General features: G+C 30.0%; 1 protein-coding gene across 1 annotated transcript in view; it reads right to left on the bottom strand.

Moving 5' to 3' along the window:
• Window positions 1-298: 298 nt before the first annotated feature.
• LOC101893144 (homeobox protein homothorax) overlaps window positions 299-25255 on the bottom strand; it is a 195304-nt gene continuing 170347 nt past the window's right edge. The window contains exons 11-15 of the mRNA XM_005183744.4: window positions 20057-20205; window positions 6657-6733; window positions 4806-4864; window positions 2527-3333; window positions 299-2399 (exon numbers count right to left, since the gene is read on the bottom strand). Of these exons, the coding sequence (XP_005183801.1) occupies window positions 3173-3333; window positions 4806-4864; window positions 6657-6733; window positions 20057-20205 (446 nt within the window). The 3' untranslated portion in view covers window positions 299-2399; window positions 2527-3172. The remainder of the gene's footprint in view (window positions 2400-2526; window positions 3334-4805; window positions 4865-6656; window positions 6734-20056; window positions 20206-25255) is intronic.

Here is a 25255-nt window from a genome sequence, read left to right as displayed (position 1 = left end):
TATGAAGGCCGCAATTAGAACCAATAGCTTTCAAATTAGAATGTCAGAGGAATATTCAAAATGAAAAAAAAAATATTTCCAATCAATTAAATAAATAACTCGAGTTCGAGCAATTTATAGAGTGAATTAGAAGAAAAATAGTCTTATTTCCGATAAAAATCCAAAGGAAAAACTGGAAAATATCTTAAAAATGAAACTAAATCCAAAAACGCAATAGTGAAAAAAATTAAATAGAAAACCAAATAAGCAACCTACAAAATCCAACCAAGGAAAAGCATAAATAAATAAAAACACCAAATTCATTTTTTTCTTGTATTTTTGCAAATAATTATTGTTTTATAGGTTTTTGTTGTTTTATAAATCAATATTTTTTTCTTCAACTCTCTCAGCGTCATTTCACAATCATTCAAAATAATAATAATAATAATCCATTCATATAATTAAAAATAATAATAATAATTAAAATTAAAAAATAATATTTTTAAAATAAAATACAAGCTGTAATTTTTTCCATTTAAATTAAATTAAAATTATATGCAGCTGCGCGCAGTTATCATTGTTGTTTTTTCATTTTTTTCATCATCTATAACTACTTTAATTATTATAATTAATATTTGTTTTTTTAATGGTAAGAGATAATAATAAAAATTATTAGGTTTTAAAATTTGAAAACAATTACAGGAAGGGGCAATAAGGAAATTAAAAAAAGAAAAACAAAAAACGCTTTGAAGGAGAAAAAAATATTTATATAATACTTGCTAGCTTTACATAAACAATTGAAAAAAATTGGGAATTTTTCCAAAAGGGAGAGAAGGAAAATTTAAAAAAAAAAAAATAAAATATGAAACAAAAAACAACTGAAGTTATATTTATATATAATCTTTTTAAATTTTGAAATTGTTGTTTTCTTAAATATTATTATTTGTTTTTTTTTTTAACTTTTGTTTTAATTTTAATAACTAAAATGTATAGTAGTGTTTGTGTATGTATGTGTGGATGTGTGAATAAAATTATAAAGCATTTTTTGTTTATGTGTATAATATATAGTTATTTTTTTGTTTAAATCAATTTTTTTTCTCTCTTAATTATCAGGAAATCTAAGATAATGTACAATAGACAAATATAAGGAAATTTAAATACAAATTTTTAAGAAAAAAACTCAATTGCAATTCGGACTTTGTGAAAATACAAAGTCGGGCTGCTGCTCTTTGAAGAAAAACTATGAAAAAACGTACGATTTTCCAAAGAAATCTTCTAAAGGTCGTGATACAGGACATGATTTGATTCGGGGGATGCATTTTTTACTTAAAAAAAATATTTTAAAACATTCCAAAAATTTATTTTTTTGTTAAAAGAAGCCTTGAAAACCTTAATTTTTTTTTAATTTAAAACCCCCCAAATCGAGCCTGTCCTGTATTTTTTTTTTCTTGCCAAAATTATTTAATTTTTTAAAGATTTGTTTTATACTTTCCTTATTTATTTGCATAAACTAATAAGTAATTATTTTATTTTATTTTTTTTGTTTTGTTTTTATAATATTAATAATTAAAAACTTTTTACATTTACAAATGGTATACATTGTGTTTTAGTGTGGGGGGGATATTTTTCATTTTTGGGGGGTTAAGGGAGAATTTTTTTCTTAAATTTTCTTGCAGAGGAAAAGTGTTTGTTTGTTTTAAGATTTTTACTAAAAATGTTTATTTCTTTGCTTTTCTTGTATTTTTAATAATTAATTTATTAAATTATGTATACATATGTGTGTGTGTGTTCTCTTAACTCTTTCTTCCTCTCTTTGTTTATTTAGTTTACTTATTCAATAATTTTGTTTTGTTTTTAATTTAAGTTTTTTATAATTTTTTTCTTACTCCATTTTCTTTTGTTTATAACTAAATGTTTTTTTTTTTCATATCTGTGATTTTTTTTCCACATGTTTTTTTGGATTTAAAATTCTTTAAGTAGGGTTGTTCTTGCTGTTCTGTTGTAATTCTCCCATTTTTCAAGTTTTGTCATCAAAATTATGTTTTTTGTAAACCCTTAAATAAGGAGATCATCATATTTAATTAAAGAAAATACATAACTTAATTATTTGTTCTTAAAAAAATGTTTTGCTTTAAAGAAATTCTCCTAAAATCCTGGTTAACCTTGCTAAGAACTTAGTTTTTTTGTGGGGTTTTTGCCTTCTAACAAAATATTTAACATAAAAAATAATTGTTTTTTTTTTTTTTCAAAAAATTAAATTCGCTGTTTGGTTAGGTTGTTTTTTTTACAAAATTATAATTTGATTGGTGGTATTTTCTTCTTTTTAATGGGAAATATTTCGAGTTTCTCCAAATTCGCTCCTTGATTTGGCTTGATTTCATTTCGAAGAGAAGAGACTGTCTAAATAAAGAGTTTTGATACTGGAAAGAGAGAGAAAAAAAACAAACCAAAAAATTAGTAAAATTGTTTAAAAATATTTTTTCTTTAGACAAAAATTTAAATTCAAAATTATTTAAAAAAAAAAACAAAAAATCATACAATACTCACCTTTATCTAGTTTTTATTTAAGACATCATTAAAAGATATTTGCTCTCTTCTGTCCAATTCCCAATAATTGTTAAAGCTGTTTAGAGTAATTTTTTACGTATATCCGGTAATTTGTTGTTGTTGTTGTTATTTGAAAATTTATGATGTCAACCATGATATCCTTAATTAAGGTCAACATTTGTTCTCTTTCAATCTCAATTTATAGTATTTTTTCTTCAAAAGAGAATTTCCATTTGATTTGTCTGGGAGTGGGGGTGGGAGATGTTTCTCTTCTTCTCATTAATTTTTCTTGTTTTACTATTTTTTTGTTGTATAATTTTGGTTTAGTCGCCTTCTAACAAACTATATAATAGTAGTTGTTGTTGTTTATGTGCCAACCACCAAATATTCCCCACCATTTGTTTTCACTTTTGACTTTGGTGGGTGTGTGAGAGCAAGGTATTGGCATTCCAATCCTGTCTTTGTTTTTTTTTTGTTGCACTTTCTTTGTTTGTTTGTTTTTGTTGTAAGGTTCAGGGGGGAGAAGTTGGAGTAGTAGTCATTGTAGGAGCTTTACTTTTAAATTCTGCCTTATCCTTTCTGTTTCGGTTTTTTATGGTTTGTTTAACTATATAAATAATGATGAGATTTATTGGGCTAAAGTTGATTACAAATGTTGACCATAGTATTCAGCATGTGGATAATGGGGATAGGCCTGATGGAAACCAGGATCACCTGGTGGACGATGCATCATATGGGCCTGACTGTCCATCATGTAGCCCATGGGATCGTGACCATAACCGGAGGGACCAGCATGGGGGGTGTAGACTGGAAATAGAAAAAGGAAAAAAATAAATTAAAAATTAATAAAATAAAAAATCCAAAAAAAAAATTAAAATCGAACAAATTTTGTTAATACTTCGAATCTTTCGAACTGATTCAAAATTGAAAATTTTTTGCTTCTAAGAAATATTAAATTTTATTAAAATATATTTTGGGTTTCTTATAACTAACCAAAACTATTTTTAGTGAAATTTTAGAATTTGGAAATTTTCAAACTCAATTCGATAACTGAATTTTTGAGATTACACAATTGTTAATTTTTGTATACCACTGAAATATTAATATTTAGATATTTTGGAGATGTTCGAAAATTTTCGAACAAACTTCGAACGTTGAATTTTACATATTTTTAAATGGAAAATTTAATTTTTAGGTGTTTTTTAGGCGGGAAATATTATTTTCGGCAATTTCGAAATTTTCGAACTCTATTCGAAGACTGAATTTTCGAGTTTACAGACTTTTTAATTTTTACATACCACTAAAATATCAATATTTAAGCATTTTGGAGATGCGAACTAAATTCGAACATTGATTTTTACTGTTTTTTATTTCGAAATTTAATTTTTTATGTTTTGTGGAATATTTTTGATTTTATAGAACCGAAAATACTATTTTTTGTTTATTTTTTGAGAACTTTTTTTTGATGAATTTTGAAGTTCGAAAAGTGTATAATTACTTTTTATTTTAAAAACAATGCCTATATCAGTTTATCACCGCTGCATTTACATTGCAACTGCAATTATGACAAAATTTTATTATTCTCAATCAATTTTTTAAATTTCGAAAATTTCTAACATAGTTCTACTGTTCTATACTGTTTAAATACAATAGTCATGACTAAACCTTATTAATTGTAATCAATTTTTCCAATTTCGAAATTGTCGAACTTATTTCGAACATTGAATTTTGTACTCTATTATACTTCTACTCATTCATAATGCTTAAATAGAACAATTTTGTTGAATTTTTGTTGTTGAAAATTTAATATTTATAATCAATTTTTTTAATTTCGATATTTTCGAACATAATTCGAAGATTGAATTTTGGTTTGCTTAAATAAAATAATTTTGTTGAATTTTTGGTTGAAAATTTATTATTTTTAATCAATTTTTCGAATTTCGAAATTTTCGAAAATAGTTCGAAGATTGAATTTTGGGCTTTATTATACTTCTACTCATTCCTGCTGCTTAAATACAACAATTTTGTCGAATTTCAGAATGTTCGAAAAATTCGAACTAAATTCGAACATTGCATTTTTTCGATTTTTTTTTGCCAAATATGATTATTTTAAGCTGTATTAATAATGATCTTATGCTTTTAGTCACCCAATTAATCTGATTTATTGGCAATTTGTGCCACTAGAAGACATCTTTAAACCCCCATAATCCTTGTTTTGTATTCCGCTTTGATCTTAATCGCCATAATGTTTATATATCTCGAAATATATTTATAATTACCTGCACGATTTGATTGATCAATCATTGGCTGGACAATTCTTCGTCTCGCATTAATGAACCTGTAACGATACAAACAAAATGATATATGAAATAACAATGAAACTTTCAATTCAAACAAATAATAACAAGAAATACAAAAAAAAAAATAAGAATTGAAAATCCCAATCCTTTTGGTCTTAACAAATCATAATTAGGCTTATAATCCCATAAATGTTTATTTCATAAATAATTTATAATATGATTTATAACATCTCATTTTTTTGTGCAAAGAGTGTGTTTGCAGGTTCCGGCAAATGTCATTGGTGTTGGTTGGTTGTATGAACGTTTGGTTTCGGTTGCTTCTTAAGAACCAGAAAGAACCATAAAAAATAATAAGCGTGTTGTTTTTTTTTTGTCTTTTTAAACTTGGTCTTCTTTAAGCTCACTCATTGCATTTGTGATAAAAGTCTAAAATGCCGACAATTGTATATATAATACTTATATATTGTTGTTATATATTTATATAAAGATTGGTGCTCTCGGTTTGCCTTTTACATTTTGCTGGCCAAGAACCTAAAAAACACTGCACCAAATCAAGGCGGCATCTCTCTCTCTCTCTAAGTCATGAGAAAGAAAATGTTGATGACGGGTTGCTGCTGGTTGACAAAATCATAATGTGGACAGACCTAGGCATTGGCAGCACCAATAACAACAACATCACTGACTTAACAAAATATTGCCGGTGCATTGAGAAAAACAACCTGATTTCAGTTGTTGTTTTTTTGTTCGGCCTTTATTCTTGGCTGGGTCTGTTATGGTTTTTTTTTGTTATATTTTGTGACCACAGAATCATGGTAGTTTCAAGCGTTTTTGTTGTTGCTATTCTTGCTATTGATGTTTAATACAAAATTTATATTTTTTTTTGGGTTGCTGTTATTAGCGTTTTTTCTTGTGGATTGCCTTGTGCTTTGCTTTTAGGTAGGTAATGTTTTTTTCTGGCTTTTGCAAAGCTAAACAATTTCTTGGCAAACAAACAACACTTATTTGTAGTAACTATTGCATTTTGTTGTTGTTGTCAGTTTTGCAGTTTGGTCTTGGCTGGAATCTTACCAACAGCAGCAGCAAACATTTGATGGAACAAATGGAGAAAAAAAAACGAGATCAGCGGCAGGCAACACAACCTTATTATTGTTGGCTACAAATTGAGGTTAATGTACTAAGATTGCTTGTTGTTGTTGGTTCGGGGGCAAATAAGTAAGAAATTAAGGGGGAGGAGAGGGGGTTGTACCCAACATAATTTTGCCAAGACATGGTTGGAAATGTTGAACTTTTTCAAAATGAATAAAAAATTGGAAAAATTATTTTTTTTTACTTTTTTTATTTTTAATTAATTTTTGTATTTTTTAAATAATAAAAATATAAAAATTATTTAAAAATAAAAATTTGAAAAAAATATATATATTTTTCCGATTTTTATCTTTTATTTATTTTTAGTTTTAGAAAAATTATGGGGAATTGAAAAAACTGCAACCAATTTCAGACTGCTGTCATTTCTAAGCCGATCATCCGACAGCTGTTAAAACTATTCCAGTGACAGCACATTATATTGTTTACAAGCGTACAGAAGCATTTTGGTGAGATTTTTCCAGCACAAAAGTTATTCGTTATGGAATTCAAGCGTGATAGTGTGATTTCTTTATATTCGGCTGGAAAACCACAAGTGGCTATCGTTAGAGCAATCCAGTTAACCTAGAATCCAATTTAACCTAGAACTTATGAGTGTCACATTTGCTGAAGCCCTCTCCAGGTCATTTTTTTTTACTTTTCTTTACACTTTTTTTTATAATAATATGTTTTCTTTTTCCAACTTACCAATTATTAACTTGCAATATCGTCAGGCCGGTATCTTGTGCCAATTGTTTTTTCTGATCTTCGGAGGGGTAGGGATGCTAAAAATAAACAGAGATGGGGTAGAAAAAAATGAGTAAACAATAACAATTAGTATGACATTTTTATTGGTTTATAGATAAAAAAGAATAATCGAATATTTATTTATATTGTGGATCACCTGTTTTGAAACAACGAAAAAAAAAAACAAACCAAACCTCATCAATCATTTGAACTTGGCAATATGACAGTTGAGAAAGTTTATCTTGTCGAAAAGATATTTCTATTAAAACAATGGCCTACCATATAAATTAAATAAAAATTAACACAAAATAGTGCTCGTTTGTATCTGATGATGATTATCGGGAAAAACCCCCAAAAACGCCATTTGTTTTTTTTATTTTTTTTCCTGACGATGACCACTTAACTTTTGTAATCTAATACATTTTATTATCTAATTTCTTTTTTGGTGTGTGTAGGGGGAGAAATGGGATATGTTTATTTCATTATTTTGAAAGTACTTAAAATGTCCTAATTTTTTCTGTTATTCGGTATGTGTGTGAATATTCGGCATTTGTGTTTTAGCTGGGAAATAATTTTTTTTTTGGTGGCTCATTATAACGGCAGGAAAACTTAACTGCATATTGCACATATTGTGGGGTTAGGGGGACGGGCCGCCACCATCACCACCTCCCTCATAAATTTAGTTTTTTTTTTTTTTGGTTTTGTTGATTTTGCCTGGAGTACTGTCGAAATCCATGTCTACATGCCGCCACAGTGGCGTCAGTGTGTAAACAATAATTGTTGTTATTACTACGATTCATTTTTTTTGTTGTTGTTGTGGCGTTTTCTGTGGCCTTTCATAACGCATTGTATGCGTTCCATATCAAAATCATAACATTAATTCTAAACAAATCTATTTACAATCATCACCAAACCGCACCGCACCGTACCGTACCGAAAAAAAACGAAAAACCAACATTTCAGCCATGATCGCTTACATATCGATCGGGAGTAGTACTTGAAATGCAATATCATTGCACCATATCGCATGGCAGCACTCAGAGAAATGTGTGTGCGTGTGTCTAGGGAGAGTTGTGCTGAAGAGGGTGGGGGTAAAAATACCTCTCAGTCAATCACTTTAGGAATTTCATATTTATATAATTTTTTTTTTTTTTTTTTTTTTTTTTTTGGTTAAAGAAAATTTCTTCAATTTGTGGCGTTAAACAAACATTGATTAGCTGTATGGCTTACAATGGTTACCAGGGGAAATGGGAAAGAGGGAATGTTTGCCCCAATCTAATCATTGCTTGTAATCTTGCATTTGTAACATTTTTTTCTCTTTTTCTGGAATGTAATGTAAATATAATGCCTGGCGCTTATGAAAATATTTCTAATCTTGTTTTTATTGATTTTGATATTTTCTCCTTCCTTCGCTTCATGCTGAGGCATTTGGATTGAATGAAGAGTGGGTTTTTTTTTTTCTTCACCCGGAGAAATGAAATACAGTAGCCAGTGTTTGTCTAGTGATTAATCATAAAACAAGGTGTTAAGATTAGAAAACTCCGAGGGACAAGGGTGACATAAAATGATTTTCAAAAAAATGGAATTTCTTTCCAAAATTGAAATAAATTTTTCAAACTTTAAATGCTCAAAAGGATTTAAATTTGTAAATTTAATTTCCTTCTCGAATTTGAATTAAAAAAACGGCAAGTCTGGCTGGTACTAAAAATACGTCATAAAGTCGGGCCCGACTTTTAACCTAAAAAAAAAAATGTATTTGTACCGGTGAAATAGATTTTCGGGATATGCGATTCACCATATGTCGTATATTCCTCCACGATAAATTCGGTTAAATGAGCAAAAATTCACTTAATTTCGGCTGAAATTAACGATTTGATGCACAATAACCATGAAGCTATCTATGGAAGAGCTATGAAGCTATCTATGGAAGCTATAGCTATATCTCAACCGATTTTCACCAATCGTGACGTACTTGCTTCTAGGCTGATTTCGGTCGGATGTGCCGTAATCATCCCTTTTGGAAGAATATTACACATATGGCGCCCAATAAAATTGGAATCGGACGAAGATACATATATGAGACATATATCTCAATTTGCATCGATCCTCACTAATTTCTATAGGGTTCGTCTTCAGCCCAAACAAATGTTTTGTGAAAAATTTCGTCTCAATCGGACAACAAATGCGTCCTGTATTTTATTTTCAAAAATACATGAACAGGCGGAAGGCATGTATAATTCGACTCAGAAAGTGATTCTATGGAGATCATCAAAAGGGAATATTGGTATATTTGGTTTCACCTTCTTCGTCTCCCTGTCTGAAAATATTGGACTTTTTCGATTCGAAAAAAATTAAAACTATTTAATTATTTATTTTCAATGTTTGCCTGGCTTCCTGTCAGCTGTCTCAACGCTCCCACACAATGACTGTTTTTTGATTGACATTCCCCCTCTAAATAATATATATTTTTTTTTTTTGGTGGCCTAAAGAGAACTAAAACAGACTCCTTTTCTTATCCAAAAAATAAAAATTTAAAATACAAAGGAAGTAGTATTTAATTACCATTGAAATCGGCAAACCCCTTTTTGGCACTCATTCGTTCCTCAAAATACGAGAAAACCCCTAAACAATTGATTTCCCACAAAAAAAAAGTGAAAACAAGCACGAGCCACTATTTCCGGCAGATGAAATAAATTAAAGGATGATTTTATTTTTCAAAAAAAGAAAAAAACTGAAAATAAATTCTGAACTTCATTGAGATTTTTTTCTATATTTTGCAATCTAAGGGTTTTTTTTTTTTTGCAAAATATGTAAATAGAGGGAGTGTTTCGCTCGGCAAAAAGTGATGGACACCTTGGCCACATCCTAAGTAAACTTGCGACAGAGGGACATATAAAAGGTGGAGCAGTAAATGCCAACAAACAAACAAAAGACGTCAATATTGGAAAGATATTGCATATATTCTCTATACAATATTTTTTATATATATGTAAATGTATGGACAAGATTTAGCAAGGATAACAAGAAAATGCATTATCAGAAAACAAGAGCAACAACAACAACACGACATGCCATATATGTATGCATTATAATAGCCAGCAAGGATTTTGCTGTGTTGAAAATTGAAAATTTCACAAAACATTATTTGTATTGTAGTTTGTTTTTTTTTTTTGTATATATCAATATGTATATATGTACATCAATGTGTGTGTGTGTAACCATGTCTTTTTGGTTCTGCCCACAAATCGAAAAATCCATTGTAGAAAGAAATTTTCAATAATAGAAAATTCTCCAATACCAAGCTCTCTAGCTGGCACTGGCCTGGTGAGCCAGCAAGCAACCTGACCAGAAATGTCCTCGTTAGTCCGAAAAGTACATGTTAAGAATATGCACACACACGCATACATACAGGCATGATTTTGCATAAGAAAACGGTAAATTTCACGCAACAAATGACAACTTCGACAGATAGGAAAATGGCAAGAAATGCAATGGGAAGAAACACAAAACTGCCAATAGAATATTTTATGTATTGTTGTTAGGCAAATATGCATATAAGGACATACATTCACATATCCTTACAATATTGATTATTTTTTGTATTGTAGAAAAATCGACACACACATATATACATATGTGAATATATCAAAATGTGTGTGTAACTACCTACAATTTGAATTGCAGTTTTATGTTATTGTCATTTTTGCTAGACTAGTAGCTAACAGCCCCTTCTTGGATAACGAAAATTCTTCTTTGGGTCTCGCTCTACGAATGCATTTTGGCATACCATTATTGCACACACACAGGCACTCACTCTCTCACGCACACACACACACACACACACACATTCAATTCAATATAATGCATTTGTAGATTTGTCTTACGTAGTTTTAACAAATCGTAGGGCGTGTTTTATTTGTATTTGTTTTTCAAACCATAAATTTTCCTTTTGATATCTCAATACACATACATAGATAGATACAGAGAAATATACTCTCATTTGTATAGTTTTGGGATTTCAATATACATACGTATATATAACATTCATATTACATATTATTGGCAGTTTGGCCCTTAAGGATTTTACAATGGATTGCGTACGGTAGTGTGTGTATATATAACCTATGGTCTGTTGTCCTGCTGCTAAGTCCAATTGTTAGATTCTTGATTTGTCTACTACAAGTCCCAACCATTGTTTCGTTGTAGTACTAGCAGCAGCAGCAGTTTATGGGTGTTGCCGACCCGGCCCTATCTCATTGATATTGTAAACATGAGCAAATATAATTAAAATGAAATTAATTGCTGACATTTTAAGTTTCCACAGAAAAAATAGGAGTATATGACTAAGATTGGAAATAGGAGGTGCAGGGGGGAGACTTAAACAAAGTTTTTTGAAATTTAAATATTTTTAAAGACATTAAAGTTGGTAAAGTGCAGAAGGGAACGAGATAGGATTATAGCTAATTTGAAGAAAATCCTTAAGTATCAAATTCTGAGTCATATCCGTCCGTCTGTCCATGTATTTTTGAGAGGAAAGTGGTCGGATTTAGATGAAATTCTCCAAAAATCCATCCTTCAAATTCGTATTATGCACTTCACAACAATGATATTTGGCAGGAGATATCAGATACAGTTCAGAAATAGCTTTTCCAAATTAAATCGATATCGGCTCAGATTCGGATAAAGCTTCCATATTTACCTTCATCCGATTTGGTTATTTTGCAAGCTAAATTGGATGGATTTTTGCCATTCAGCCAAATTTATCCTGGAGGCAAATACGATATTTAGTGAAACTCGTTTCCCATATTCCATATTGCTCCGATATATATTTGTTTTTAATTTAATCCTTCTCGAAGTTATATTATGCAATTTATGGCAATGTTATTTGATATGAGTCTTAAAATTGCCTCCCAAAAATTTACTGGAAATAATTGCAGACTTGAATATACATCCCATTTATTAGTTCCCTCTGATTCCGAATTATCACTGATCTAAGGCCGTAATAAGCATTCAAATAGTAGTTGATATGATCTACTTCACATAATTTCCCAATATAAAGATTTATTTATTTATTTATTATTTATTTATTTTTTATAGCTCTGCATATTGGTATATGGTATCATATAGCCAGTACAGCCCGACTTTTTACCTTTCTTAGTTTTTTTATTCTAAGTTCGAAATACTCAAAATGTAATTCAGCCCCTTTCTTTTCCTCAAATCTCCAATCTAAATTGTTCTAGCTTTTCTCTCCAAATATCCCTTAGCCAAATTACCCTATTAAATTCCTCCCCCCTCATTCCTACCAATTTATTTACAACCCAACCCCTTTCAAATCCATTACCGAAACGAAAGTCAAGTTATCTCAACTTTAGATATTGTTATGTTTTTCCTGGTCATATGAAGAAAAACATTAAAGCTTTTATTTAAATTACCAATGGTCAAGTCAAACAAACAGCAACAACACCAACATTTGCTAGGAAGAAAAAAACTCTCTAATGGAATGACTTCATTTGATATTATCCACTGACCGGAAATAAAAAGTATTTTGTTATGCTTCATTTATGGTTAAACTAAATCGACAAAAATTGAACAAAATATCCCCACAGAAAAAAAAGTAGAAAAGTTCAATCATGATTTCCTTGAAAAGTCCCATGCAAACACACACACACACTCATACACTTGCCATTAAGATAAGGATATTGGTATGGATGACTAAAAAGGGTTGCCAATTTCTTTATGGCAGTTTTATTTTTGCTGTAGTTCCTCGTCTCTAATAAAATTTTATATTTTGTTTTTGTATGCATGCACCGGAAACCCCGTAACTGACCACAAAATTAACATTAGGGATTTTCCACAACAACAAGAAATTGTTAAATCTCCTTTAAAGGTTAAGGTGGTTTGTTATCTTTGGAGGAAGAGAGAGAGAGAGTAAAGTTTGTTTAAGAAATTCTCGAATATTATTTGATTTGAAAATTGCATTTAAGATAACGAAAAAATAACTTTGTTTAACTTAGAAAAATTACAAAAAAAAATAAAATAATCATGAAAAAACACGTGAATGTTGTTTAACGTCATATCTTTTTGCTACTGCTGCTGTTATACGATTTGCTATCTCATATCTCACTTTAGCCATAGCTGTTGCTGTTGCTCATTCATTTGCTTGTTTGTTGAAAGCTTTATTTGTTGTTTTGTGTGTGTGTGTTTTCAGACAGCCAATGGCAGCCACTAATGATTTTGCGTATCTTTTTATTTCAAATTACATCACCTCTTCCCTCACCCTCCCGCCTCTATAACAGTGGTACGAGGTCTCCTCCATCAAATCTTATTTTCTAACAAATATGGCCGGCTAAATATTATTATGGCAAATAAACAACAAAATCACACACACACACACCAATATACAAATCTCCACCTCCTCCTATCATAAAAATCAAAAAAAAAAAAGAATAAAAACAATCCCAGCCAAACAAAAAGCAGCTGTACTAAAACAGCCAGCCAACAGCCACAACAACAACGTCGTTGGCAATTAAATTGCTTTGCTGGCTAATAAAGCATTTATATGATTATTTAGAGGCGGTTGTTGTAGAAAACACACAAATAATGTTTGCGCTTTTTTTGTTAGTATTTATTTAACAACTAAACGCTATAATCGTCATAGCAAGCCATAAAGTGTAGTGATCTTAAGACGAATATCTGAGGAGAAAAAAATAGAAGACTGGCTAACTAGCCCGCCAGCCAGCCAGATCAGTAGCTGGGAAGAGGAAACAACTGCACAACTGAAAAACCTAGTAGCAAGTTTGATTACAACAACTTTGAGATCTTATCTTTTTGTTGTTGGTTTACGTTTTTTTTTTTTTTTTTTTGTCTAATACAGCTTTCCACTGTATGATCGGAGAAATGTTTACAACTAAATGCTCATACAGTGTGGCAGCGATTTTTATACAAAATAGAGGATTTCTTTATATAGAAAACATAACTCCTACGATTCTAAGAATATAATTTTGGGAAAATTTAAATTTTGCGAAAAAAAAATCAATAAATTTTGACAAAAAAAGAGAATCTAAAAAAAACTAAAATTAAAAAAAAATAATTAAATTTAATTTTTTTTAAATTAATTTTTTTCAGTAAAAAATGCAATCAATTTTGACAAAAAAAGATAAATTAAAAAAAATAATCAAGAAAGTAAATTTTTTATAGGGCATTTCAGAAATAATTCCCAATATTTTTTATTTTCCCTAAAATTTTGGTCCCAGCAAAAAAGTTAAAATTTTCCTTTTTTGAAATGTTGAATAATTTTCGAGATTTTTTAACTGTCTCTGGAAAATTATGATTCTTTGGAATTCGTGCATTTTTGATACATAGTGTCTTCGGCAATATTGCAGATCAACATACGACGAATATTTTGGTGGTAAATGTTAACCCTCAAGTGACTCAACAAAGGGGCCTTTTTGGTACTTTTTCCTAAACATGGTTAAAAACTCTGCTAAAATGGGGCAGGAGAAATTCAAAATATTCCACAAAATTATTTGTCATAAAATTCTACTACAGGTTCTGGAAGACTTCAAGAGTCTAAATCTTACCTAAACGGCAGAAATTCAGATATTCATATATTAAAGTGGCATATTAGGGTTAAAGACGTACTTTATGGGAGTTTTTTTTGCCAAAATCTCCTATAAAGCATAATTTTAGAAGGACGATATCAAAAGGAAAAATATTCCTCATCAAATTTCACTGTAAGTCCTCAAATAAAGGAAATCCGTATTTCCACACCATATTAAACAAATAATCAAATTAATTTTCCAAATAAAAGCGAAAAAGTTCCTAAATTTTTTTTATCAATCTTTTTCTCTTGGACTTTATTCGAGTTAACCCCAGAAAGTGGCATACCATTTCGTTTTAGTCAAATTGTCTTAAAAGAATTAATGCATTTATAATGAATTAATGCATTTAGACTCGAGAAATTAAAATTTCCCGTTTGCGAATTTCTGTAAATCATTACTATTCATAGAAGTTTTCAAGATTTTTTGGATTTTGGGCCATACGGTAAAATTTCCCCCAAAAGGAAAAATTCTTTATAGGAATTTTAAAGAATTTCCAGCAATTTCAAAGACTGTGGGACAAACAATTTATCACTTAATGTAAAATAAAACATAATTTTTCTTTAGGGAAATTTCTATTCTTCAGAAGTCTGTTTTAGTCAAAAAAAAAAAAAAAAAAAAAAAAATTGGTATTTTATGGCCATACAGACAATTTCCCATTGAGGGAAATTTTTGTTTTGGGAGTTTTAAAGAATTTCTTATTTATTTGCCGCCGGGGTATCAAATAAAGTCATTTGGGGTCAAAAAGTGAAAATTTCCCTATTTAGGAAATTTTAAGGGAAATTTTTGTCTTCACTCGAAATCGATATTTTTCATCAACATTTATGTTAATCTGCAAGAATTTTTGAATTTGAGGCCATACAAAAAATTTCCCACAAAGGAAAATTTTTATTTTCCGGAATTTTAAGAAAATTTCTAAATTTTTAAAGTCTTCACGAAGACCCGAATTCTTTGGAGTGCTACAAGAAATATATTCTCCATTGAAAAGTAACCAAAAAAACTACAAAATATATTTTTTTCAATAATATCCCACTGGATGCTCATTTTGGAGTTTTTAAAATTCAAGTCTCATAGTTCCAATCCACCACTGTATTTCTATATGCATTATTTCTAATATATTTCTTGTTTTTGTTGTTATTATTGGACGTTGTTTTTTTTTCTCCGCTTCTAATTGCGTTCAATGTTAAGTGGTAAAACTTGAACTCAAAAGTCAAACACACTGCAACAAATGCTAAAATGCTGTTGGCTAATTGAGCTGCTGAGACAGGAGAGGGAGAAAAACACACACACAACACCAAACAAAAAAATCAGACAAAATAAATTGCCAAGATATTCTAATAATTTTTAATTAGCATTACAACATATTATTTTTAATTAACCTTGCAGGTTGTTCGGAATAAAATTTATTGGAAATTTAGAGAAAAAAAAAAAAACATTTACAAATCAAAACTAACAGATTTTTAATTAAATAATTCAGTTTTGAAAAGGTAGGAGGCAAAGTCTAAGATTTTATAGTTTGATTGAAGTCAATTGCAGGGTAATGTAGCTCCAAATGATTTTGTTAGCGAATGAAATGAAATGATTGGAAGGAGGAAGGAGGTATAAAAATGAAATATTTATCCCCCCCCCCTTTTTTTCCCCATGGCATGACCCCTTTTAGTTGCATTTTTTTTCTGCCTTCCTGTAAAATATTTTTAATTTTTGAAATTTTCTTTCGTTAACGCAATCAATTTGACGTTTATTTGCATTTCTGTAATTTTAGTATTTTTTGCCTCTTGTTGTTGTTGCTTTCCTTATAATATAAACCATAATGGCTGACGCCTTAAAGGCCGCCTATTTTTAAAATAACATGTGCAATTTTTATTTTTATTTTTTTTTTTTTGTCGTTCTTGTTCTTGGGCATGGCAGCATTGCTATTTAACACCAGCATGCAGTTGTTGTGGGTCTTAAGAGCAACAAAAAAAAGGAATACGGTGTACTTTTTTTCCTTGTTTTGGTGTGGATGGTTTTAATTTTAATGCACCATTCAACAGCAGCAACAACAACAGCAAAAATGTCTACAAAACAATTTGCGCATGGCGACGTTAACATTTGTAGGCGACAATTCATACAATTTCACCAAAAACAAAGAGACATAGAGACTGGCAGGCGGACAGACATACAAATGCATGGATGGATGGCTGGCTGGCTGACTGGTTGGTTGGTAGGTTGATGGAACGGACGGACAGCAATTCACAGCCTAAATTTTTATATTATGGCAAGGCAACACGTTCCAGTAAACTTCATTTAAACAAAACAACGCACTCACACACACACACTCTCAAAGAGAGGATAAGTGTTTTCTCCTCCATGAAAAGAATTTCAAAAACTTGTCATGACAACAAACCAACCAACCTTCCAGCAAAGTACCCCTTCGTTATAGTACTGCACTCTAGTTTCTTTGCACACATTTAAATATACACATGTATATGTATATGTATGTGTATGTTCATACTCCTACGAGAAACCCTCAAGACCCTGTCGCTGCTCTGCTGAATGTTTATAACATTTTAAAGTATGATTTGAAATAAATTTGCTTTTAAATGCTATGCCAAGTTTAAACAAACAATCAACATATTTAGTTTTGGGACGACCCTCACTACACCCGCCAAACTCCCTGCCTGCCCTCCTCCTGTCCCTTTAGACAGCAATGCAAAATAAACTAAAACACACTCTAGGTGTTGTCCCGTCTGCAAAGATACAACAGCAAAAAAGTCTAATGTCTTCAACAACACCAACGACAACAATGCAACGACGGTTCTACACCCCTGATGACAGGCCAACGACAAATATCATATCGCTCTTCCAACAACTGCATTTTTTTCAATTTTTTTTTTATTTTTGCGAACCATGTTATGACTGTCTGTCTGCCCTCCTCCGGGGTCTTGACGCTCGCTATGTAGATACATATGATGGGATTTTGTTGTTTTGCAAAAAAAAACGTAATTTTTGCATTTAACATATGTTTTTAACAGTGGGGATGGATGGATGGATGGTTGGATGAATTGTCTTTGCTCTTCAAAAAACCATATAGAGAATTGTTATGCAGTCATTCAGTCAGTCACTCACTTCATTAGACAGGGCAAGTCACTGTAGCCTTTCACATGCACAAGTATATAGACATGGCAGCAGTAGTTGGTGTTGTTGTTTGTTCGTTCTTCTGTCTTAAAGGCGTGACAGTAATTAATTATTGTGTTGTATGGTAAATTAATAAATGAAATGGACTTTGTCTCAAAATGACATTCATATGCATTTCACACTTATGCTGTAATAATTAAAATAACAACAAAAAAAAGAAGGAATGCAAAAACAAACCAAAAAAAATGAACAAAATGTGGAGAACACAGAACTTATGCACAGGGGAGCTGGAGGAAATGGATGTCCAAAATGCAATAAAACTAAATATTTGAAATAAAATATATGAAATTGTTTGTTTGAATTGCAGTTAATTACTTTGATATTTTTGCCAAAAAGTAGGCAATAGGATTGAAAACGTTTCAAAGAGAAATAATTATAACAATTTGAAAGTGTGTGTATAGGGTCTAAAATAATGCAAATCAGATGCTAAATTTGAAGTTTATCATCAAAAATTGTTATTTAAAAAATATTGTCTAAAAGTAGTTTTGCTAAGGCATTTTAAGACATTTGGCAATTCTAAAAATAACAAATAATAATTTGTGGGTAGTATTTTTGGAAAATTATAAAGTTTTTCCCCAAAAGTATGCTTCCAAATTTTCAAATATAAATTATCAATTATTATATAACCGCTTTATATTCTGCTTGTGTTCATAAAGCATAGCTTTGAATAATACACCTAAAGTATGCTTCTCTCTTTTGATTAAGCGTTATAGGATATTTTTGTGGGCAATAATTAAAATTTCATCATATTTGTGTTATTTAAATATATATAAAAATAATATTAATACTCATTTTATCAAATATGAAAAAGTTCTCCTGAAAGTATGCTTCATAAATTTTTAATTTCCATTTTAAGCTAAAAGCTTACTTTTTTATTTAGGTCCAATATTAGGTATTCTAGTATTGACAATTGTTAACTTCACAGCTTTTCACATTATTTGGGAATATGTGTAGCCTAAAAGTATGCAACATTTCTTAAAAAATAATTCTTTATATAAAGACATTTTGAATTTATTATTTCCATTCTAATGGCTTAATTTTTTTATTTTAGTCCCATATTAGGCATTCTAGTATTGACAATTGTTAATCTCACTTCAAAATTGTAAATTTTCGTGTTAAAAAAACAAAGACTCAATAAATTTAAATTTGAAAAAAAATTGAAATTTGGGAATATGAGTAGCCTAAAAGTATGCAGCATTTTTTTTTTTTTTTTGAAATTGTATTTTTTATAAAGACATATTCAATTTATTATTTCGAAAGCTTCGAAAGGATGCATTACCTGACACGTGGTCTTCAATTGACATAGAACATCAGTATTAAACAAGGCTACAGATAATTCCGAGTACGAATGTAGTAAATAGGTTCTATATTGGCTTAAATATGAAAAATCTTTACATGGTTCCCGTAATGTTATATGGAACAGAAATCAGAGGAAACAGTACCTGTACTACTTAAGGCCATAAAGACAAAATTTTTCTGCAATAGCCACCCAACTAAAAATTATTATAAAATAAAGTATATATTTTTTATATTTCCTTTTTTTCCCTCCCCTCCCAAAAGTATGCCAGCTGTTTGATATTAATTTAGGTTCTCCTCCATTCTGTTCCCAATAACTAATAACCAATGTAACCACCTTCCATTTGCAATTGAATTTCCCTATCTGTAACAAAAAATCTAATTACGTGGTGACCCTTTACGGAGAACCCCTTCAAACCTTGCTTTCATTACATGTTGTGCTTAAAACTTAATTTCCACTTTTAGTTTTCATGCTGCTCTACTCTTCTTTACTATGGCTTATGAGTTTGTTGTTGTTGATTTTTGTTGTTATTATTATTATTGCTGTTTGTTGCCATTATCTTGGTGTTTTGTAGTTTTGTTTGATGGCTGACTGACTGAATGTCTTGAAATGCTGGTGAATGACGGCGAAAACGGCTTCGACGACGGCGACGACTAAGTCTCAATTCATTTTAAGAAAAGGGGGACGTGCCAACAGAAATTTCAAAGTCTTGAAAACAAAAAACTTATTGCTTCAACATGACTTGGTTGGTTGGCTGGTTGATATGTTTGTTGGCGGTTTTAAGCCGCCCCAGCTGTCTGGTGGCTGTTGGATTGGTACGCAAGCGCGCATAACTACAACATGTATGGAGGGAGGGGGCTTTCATACTAGTGTTGCTGTTGTTGTTGTTGCTGCTGTTATTATTATGTTGCATTATTATTGTGTCTGCAGTAAAAGCCTGTTTTAGTTGCGTTCGCTTGTTCGTTCATTCTTTCTTTCTGTTTTTGGATAATTATAGGCTACTAAACGGTTAATTATCGACATTTAATATGGCAGTCGTTTTGTTTGGTTGGCTGGCTGGCTGTTTGGTTTGGTTTGGTTTGCTTCGATTCCATTTGCCTTCATATGGCTTATTTTCACTACAGGTTTGTGTAATGCCAATGATGGAGGGTTAGGTTTGCTGTTGTTTTTTGTTTCTTTTTCGTTGTTGTTTGTATTTTTTATTAAATACAAAATGGCGTTGCCTTTTCTAGATGACTAGCCATAGTGAGACATAATGCAAAAAAAAAGCAACAAAATATGTAACTTACCGTTAAATGCTGAAACAGCCACGCTCTTAAGATATTTGTTGCTACTTTTGGGAAAATGCCACGTTTCTTTTGGTTCTTTTTGCCATTTGCATCGTCATCCTCTTCACCCGTACCTTCCCCGCTGCCTATACTGGCATTGCTGGCATCGCCTGGAATAAATAGAGAAAAAATATGAATTTTATTTATAATAATAAAAAATGATATTTTTCTGTATAAGGAAATAAAATAAAATAAAAAATAGATTAAAAAATAATTGAATAAATAACAAAAAATAAAATAAAAAACAGATTAAAAAAATAATTTAATAAATAAGAAATCAAATTTAGGAAAGCAAGATTTATTTCGTATTTTTTTTTTTTTTTTTTTAATAATAAAACAAAATATAAAAAACACAATAAATGCTATTTTACTATATAAGAAAATAAAATAAAAAATATATTTAAAAAAAATAATCGAATAAATATAAAATAAAATTAAGGAAAGCAAGAGTTATTTCGACATTTTTTGTGTTTTAATGATAAAATAAAATATAAAAAAAATTATACAAATATTTTAAGCGAATAAAATAAAAATAAAATTTAGGAAAACAAGAATTATTTTCTTTTTTTGTATTTTTTTTATAGGCATAAATAAAATTTTTTATTTATAAATTTTTTTTAACCCCAAAATGTTCAATTTTAAGCCCTGTACTTTCCTTGCTGCAATGGAAAAATATTTATAATATTTTTATGCTAAAGAGAGGGGTGAAAAACACAACAAATTATGTGGCTGGCATAAAATGAAGGGCTTTTTGTTACATATATTTTTTTTTTTTTTTTGCTATAATATTTTTTTTTACATTTATTTCCTGCTGCGTTTGTGGTAACCGCAATGAATTAAATTGGGTTTTTCACAATAATGATGAGTACCGGAATTTTTTACACCATGAGCATTTAACTCGTTTGAGGGTAGGAAAGGTTTTTTTTTTTTAAAACACGACTACAGTGAAATATTTAAAGGTAATTTCAGATCAAAAAATTAAATTTCTATGAAAATCTTGCTATGAGATATATTTTCATCGAATTCCCACTTTATCCAGGTCTTCATATTTGAAATATAAATTTTGGGAAAATTTGAATTTTTCTGAAATTACTTTCTCTTCACATTCATCAAGTCCCCACTGTAGCTAGGTGCATTTATTTGTAATTATATATGAAAATATCATATATATAACCATAAATTAATCAGAGAAACAGCAAACTCCATGGAATGTAGCGGTAAAAAAGCTCAACAATTTTTATTATCCACTTTTTTCACTGTTTGCTTTTTAATTAAAGCCAACAATATTTTTCTGCATTCTGGGCTGTTTACTCTCCTCTCTCCCTCTTCTCCCTATGTAGAGGGGAAAGAGCTTCATATAACCCCTCTCCAAAAAGAAAACCACAAAACTATAATAAAATGTAACGTAAAATCCAGTGAGTGCAAGGAAAAACAATTTTCAAAATAAATTGTGAATCAAAAAAGGACCAGCTAAAAAGAAAATCTAATATTTTTTCACATCACACATAGTAGCTGCAGAAATAAGGCAAACCAACTCCGTGCGAAAAGAAAATCACAAAATTTACTGCAAATTGGAATTTTTCGTGTAGCTAAGGAGGAGGGACGGGTGAGCCTGGCTTGCTGCATTCTGGCCCTTGTGATGCAATGTAGGAATAAATAAAAAGTATATTTTGTTACTCTGGTTCTTCTTCTCTTTTTTCTTTAGATAACTTAATGCAATTATGTATACGTCCTTCTAAGGCATGTGGAGAGGAATTAAATTAAAGAAATTATTTTTTTTTCAAGGAGTAAAAATATAGGGAGCTTTTAGGGAAATAATTACAAAATGGGAAGGAGTTGGTTACAATTAATTAAAAATATGGAGAGAAAATTTAAAAAAAAATAAGACTGGTGGAGGGTTATTTAAAAAAAATTAAAAAATATTTTCTTTAAATAGGAGAAATATGAGGAATTTTTTTAGGGAAGAATTACAAAATGGGAAGGAGCTGACTATGATTAATTTAAAATCCGAAAGAGAACTTTAAAAAAATAAGGCTGGTGAAGGGGAATCAAGAAAAAAATTAAAAAAGTATATATTTTCTGTTAATAAGAGAAATACGGGAAAATTTTTAAGGGAATAATTACTAAATGGGAAGGATCTGCCTATAATTAACTTAAAACCCAAAAGAGAACTTTAAAAAATAATAAAATATTAATTAGTTATAAAACACCAGTTTTATGGTGGCCACAAACACTTGAACCGTTTCTAATATCCCCCCAAAATATTTAAAAAAAAAAACTTTTTCTTTTTCAAATCCAAAAGCCTTTTAGCTTATCTTTCAAATGAAGTGTTTAGATTCTCATGAATCCATTTGGGCCACCAAGATATCAATAAAAAAAAAATATTGATAGTGGATTTCCATTTCCCTCGCATAATTTGTTTTAAATTTGTGAATTCGAATTACAAATTTAAGACTTTGTACTCTTCCCCCGCCCCCTCCAAAAAAAAAAAGAAAATACCAAAAATTACTATTATCTTGGAAAAGCCCTTAAGTGAAAAATACTTGAAAATCACTTGTAATGTCAAGATATTTTCCACTTCTCCCTCAGCCATGTATATTGCACTTATATATGCTGTGTATTAGCAACAACAACAACGACAAAAAATAAGATGGATGAGCTATCTACTTGCCCGGCTGGCCAAAGGTTCCATCCATACCGATGCCAATGCGGAAGATGATGACGATCAAGTGGCTTTTGCACATCGTTATTATAATAATAAGCAACACGCCTTTAAAGATTAAAACTATGTTCGAATATAGCTATACACCACCACTTCAATGTATGGCTGGGATATTCAAGTGGCCATAATCTTTATGTTCTTGTTCTTCTGCTTCAATTTTATCCAGCCATATAAACTCAAGTATAGAGGAATTATGTTATATTCTTGATTTTGGTTTTGTGAATGCCTATTAAAGTGTTGTTAAAGTGCTGAGATTTTTTTCTGTGCCTTTACTCAAGTGCTAAATTTTCTTCTACAAGTACTCCATATTATTATTATGTAAGTTTTCAGTTTGCAGATAAGAAATGTGGCTTGGAAAATCAAAACATTAATCATTTGCCAAAGGGAATGAATTTTGGAGAGTAAGAAAACTTGAAGAGATCTTTGGGAAGGGGTTGTGGTTAATGTCAACGAAATGGGGAATTATTTATATTCTAAAAAAAAAAAAGAGAGAAATAAGTTGGGGAAAATTGGGGAGGGGGTATTAAAATCATATTTTTAATTTAATATTTTTTTCTCATACCAAAAACCCATTTATATATTTTTTTCTGAAATCAAATATTTACTTTTCCAAATTTCTTCCCATCCTTGTTTTCTTAGCTAACAAAGCCATGAAATTAGCCTAAGCCAACACCTTCAAAGCCATGGTTATGGTTACCACTCAAGCTTGTCATTTTTTGAAATGTTTTCCTAAGACCCTACCAAAAATGTTTGCTGGGCCCAACACCACACATCATACATCATCAACATCTCTATTATTATGTGGATGTGTGATTGTTTATCTCGCCCCAAAACCCATTATTTCACATTACAATTGTTTAGTTTTGTTTGCTTTGTTTTGTTTATTTTTTTCTCTCTCCTCCCGATCTCTATTGTTGTTGCTGTTATTGGTATAGTTGGCTTTAAAATTAATATTTGTCATTAAAACCAGAAAACTTGGCCATATTACAAACATTGGGATGCCATTGTTTTAAACTGCTCCATATGAATGGAGCCTTACTCAAATAGGGAGAGAGGGGGAGGGGGAGTGAGAGGGAGTTGTGAATATTAATGCCAATGATGACAATATTTGTTGTTGTTGCTGCTATGCCTAAAGCTATTTATGGTCTATTGGAGAGTTGGTGTTTTGTTGTACAAGTAAATATGCTGTTGCTGTTGTTGATGTTTGCATAATTGTTGGTTAATTTAAGAACAACAATGGACTCTGGGTGATTCTTTTGTTAAGGAATAGGGGGTATTGAAAGTGGGCTTACAAAACTGCTATGGGGGAGAAGGGGGAGACATTTCAGAAAATAACATATGTTAAATTTAAAGAAATAAAAATGCATAGTGCATACTTTTAGGCTTTTAATTTTAAATTTAAAAAACATTGTGTCGTGCATACTTTTAGGGACTTGAATCAATATTTTTATCGACGATCTGTCATCTGTTTTTCTTCTGTCATATGTCTGTCACTTTGTTCTCAATAGCGTTTGTCAACACTTAATGCCTACTTTTAGGAATCTTATTAATTTTATTGAATTCCCTTCAAAATTGTATGCATACTTTCAGGAGAATTTTTGAACTCTTATTATTTTTGCATATTTATTATTGTTATTACTATTATTATTATTATTAATTTTATTATTATTATTATTATTATTATTATTATTATTATTATTATTATTATTATTATTATTATTATAATTATTATCATTATTATCATTATCATTATTATTATTATTATTATTATTATTATTATTATTATTATTATTATTATTATTATTATTATTATTATTATTATTATTATTATTATTATTATTATTATTATTATTATTGTTATTATTATTATTACAATATTGTAAAAATTGTAACTATTTTGATCTCTATAGCACTTGTCAAAGTTTATAGCCTAATTTTAGCAGTTTTGTTAATATTTTTAAATTTCCTCCAAATTGCATGCATACTTTTAGGGCAATTGGAATTCTCATTATTTGTTTTGCATCTTTGGAATGAAAATTCATTTCCATTTAAATTTCAGGTATAAGAAGCTGATGCACAATCTTGGGATCAGTTATTAAGTTTTTCTCACTTTCAGATGCCAGTGTTTGAAGTATTCTTTTAGGAGTTTTATAAAATTTCTTTAGAATTGCACCCTTAACATTTTTTGAGTTTCGTTGAAATCGCTGAAATTTTACTTTATATTTTCCTTATTATAAAGAAATCTTTTATCTACCAAAAATTTAGGCATGCATACTTTTGGGGGTCCATTTAAATTCTTCCATTAAATATTTCCTTAAATTATGAAAAATTTGTGGAAAATATATAAAAATATATTTTTCTCATTAACCTTATCTCAAACTGTCCTCCTTTTCTTGGCTGCTGTGAGCCAAACGCTAACACGCACACACACACACATA

This window comes from Musca domestica, unplaced genomic scaffold (assembly GCF_030504385.1).
Source record: "Musca domestica strain aabys unplaced genomic scaffold, Musca_domestica.polishedcontigs.V.1.1 1, whole genome shotgun sequence".
In the NCBI taxonomy this organism is placed as follows: Eukaryota; Metazoa; Arthropoda; class Insecta; order Diptera; family Muscidae; genus Musca; species Musca domestica.
Note: the sequence above shows the minus strand (reverse complement) of the source record. Positions and strands in the feature narration are given on the sequence as shown.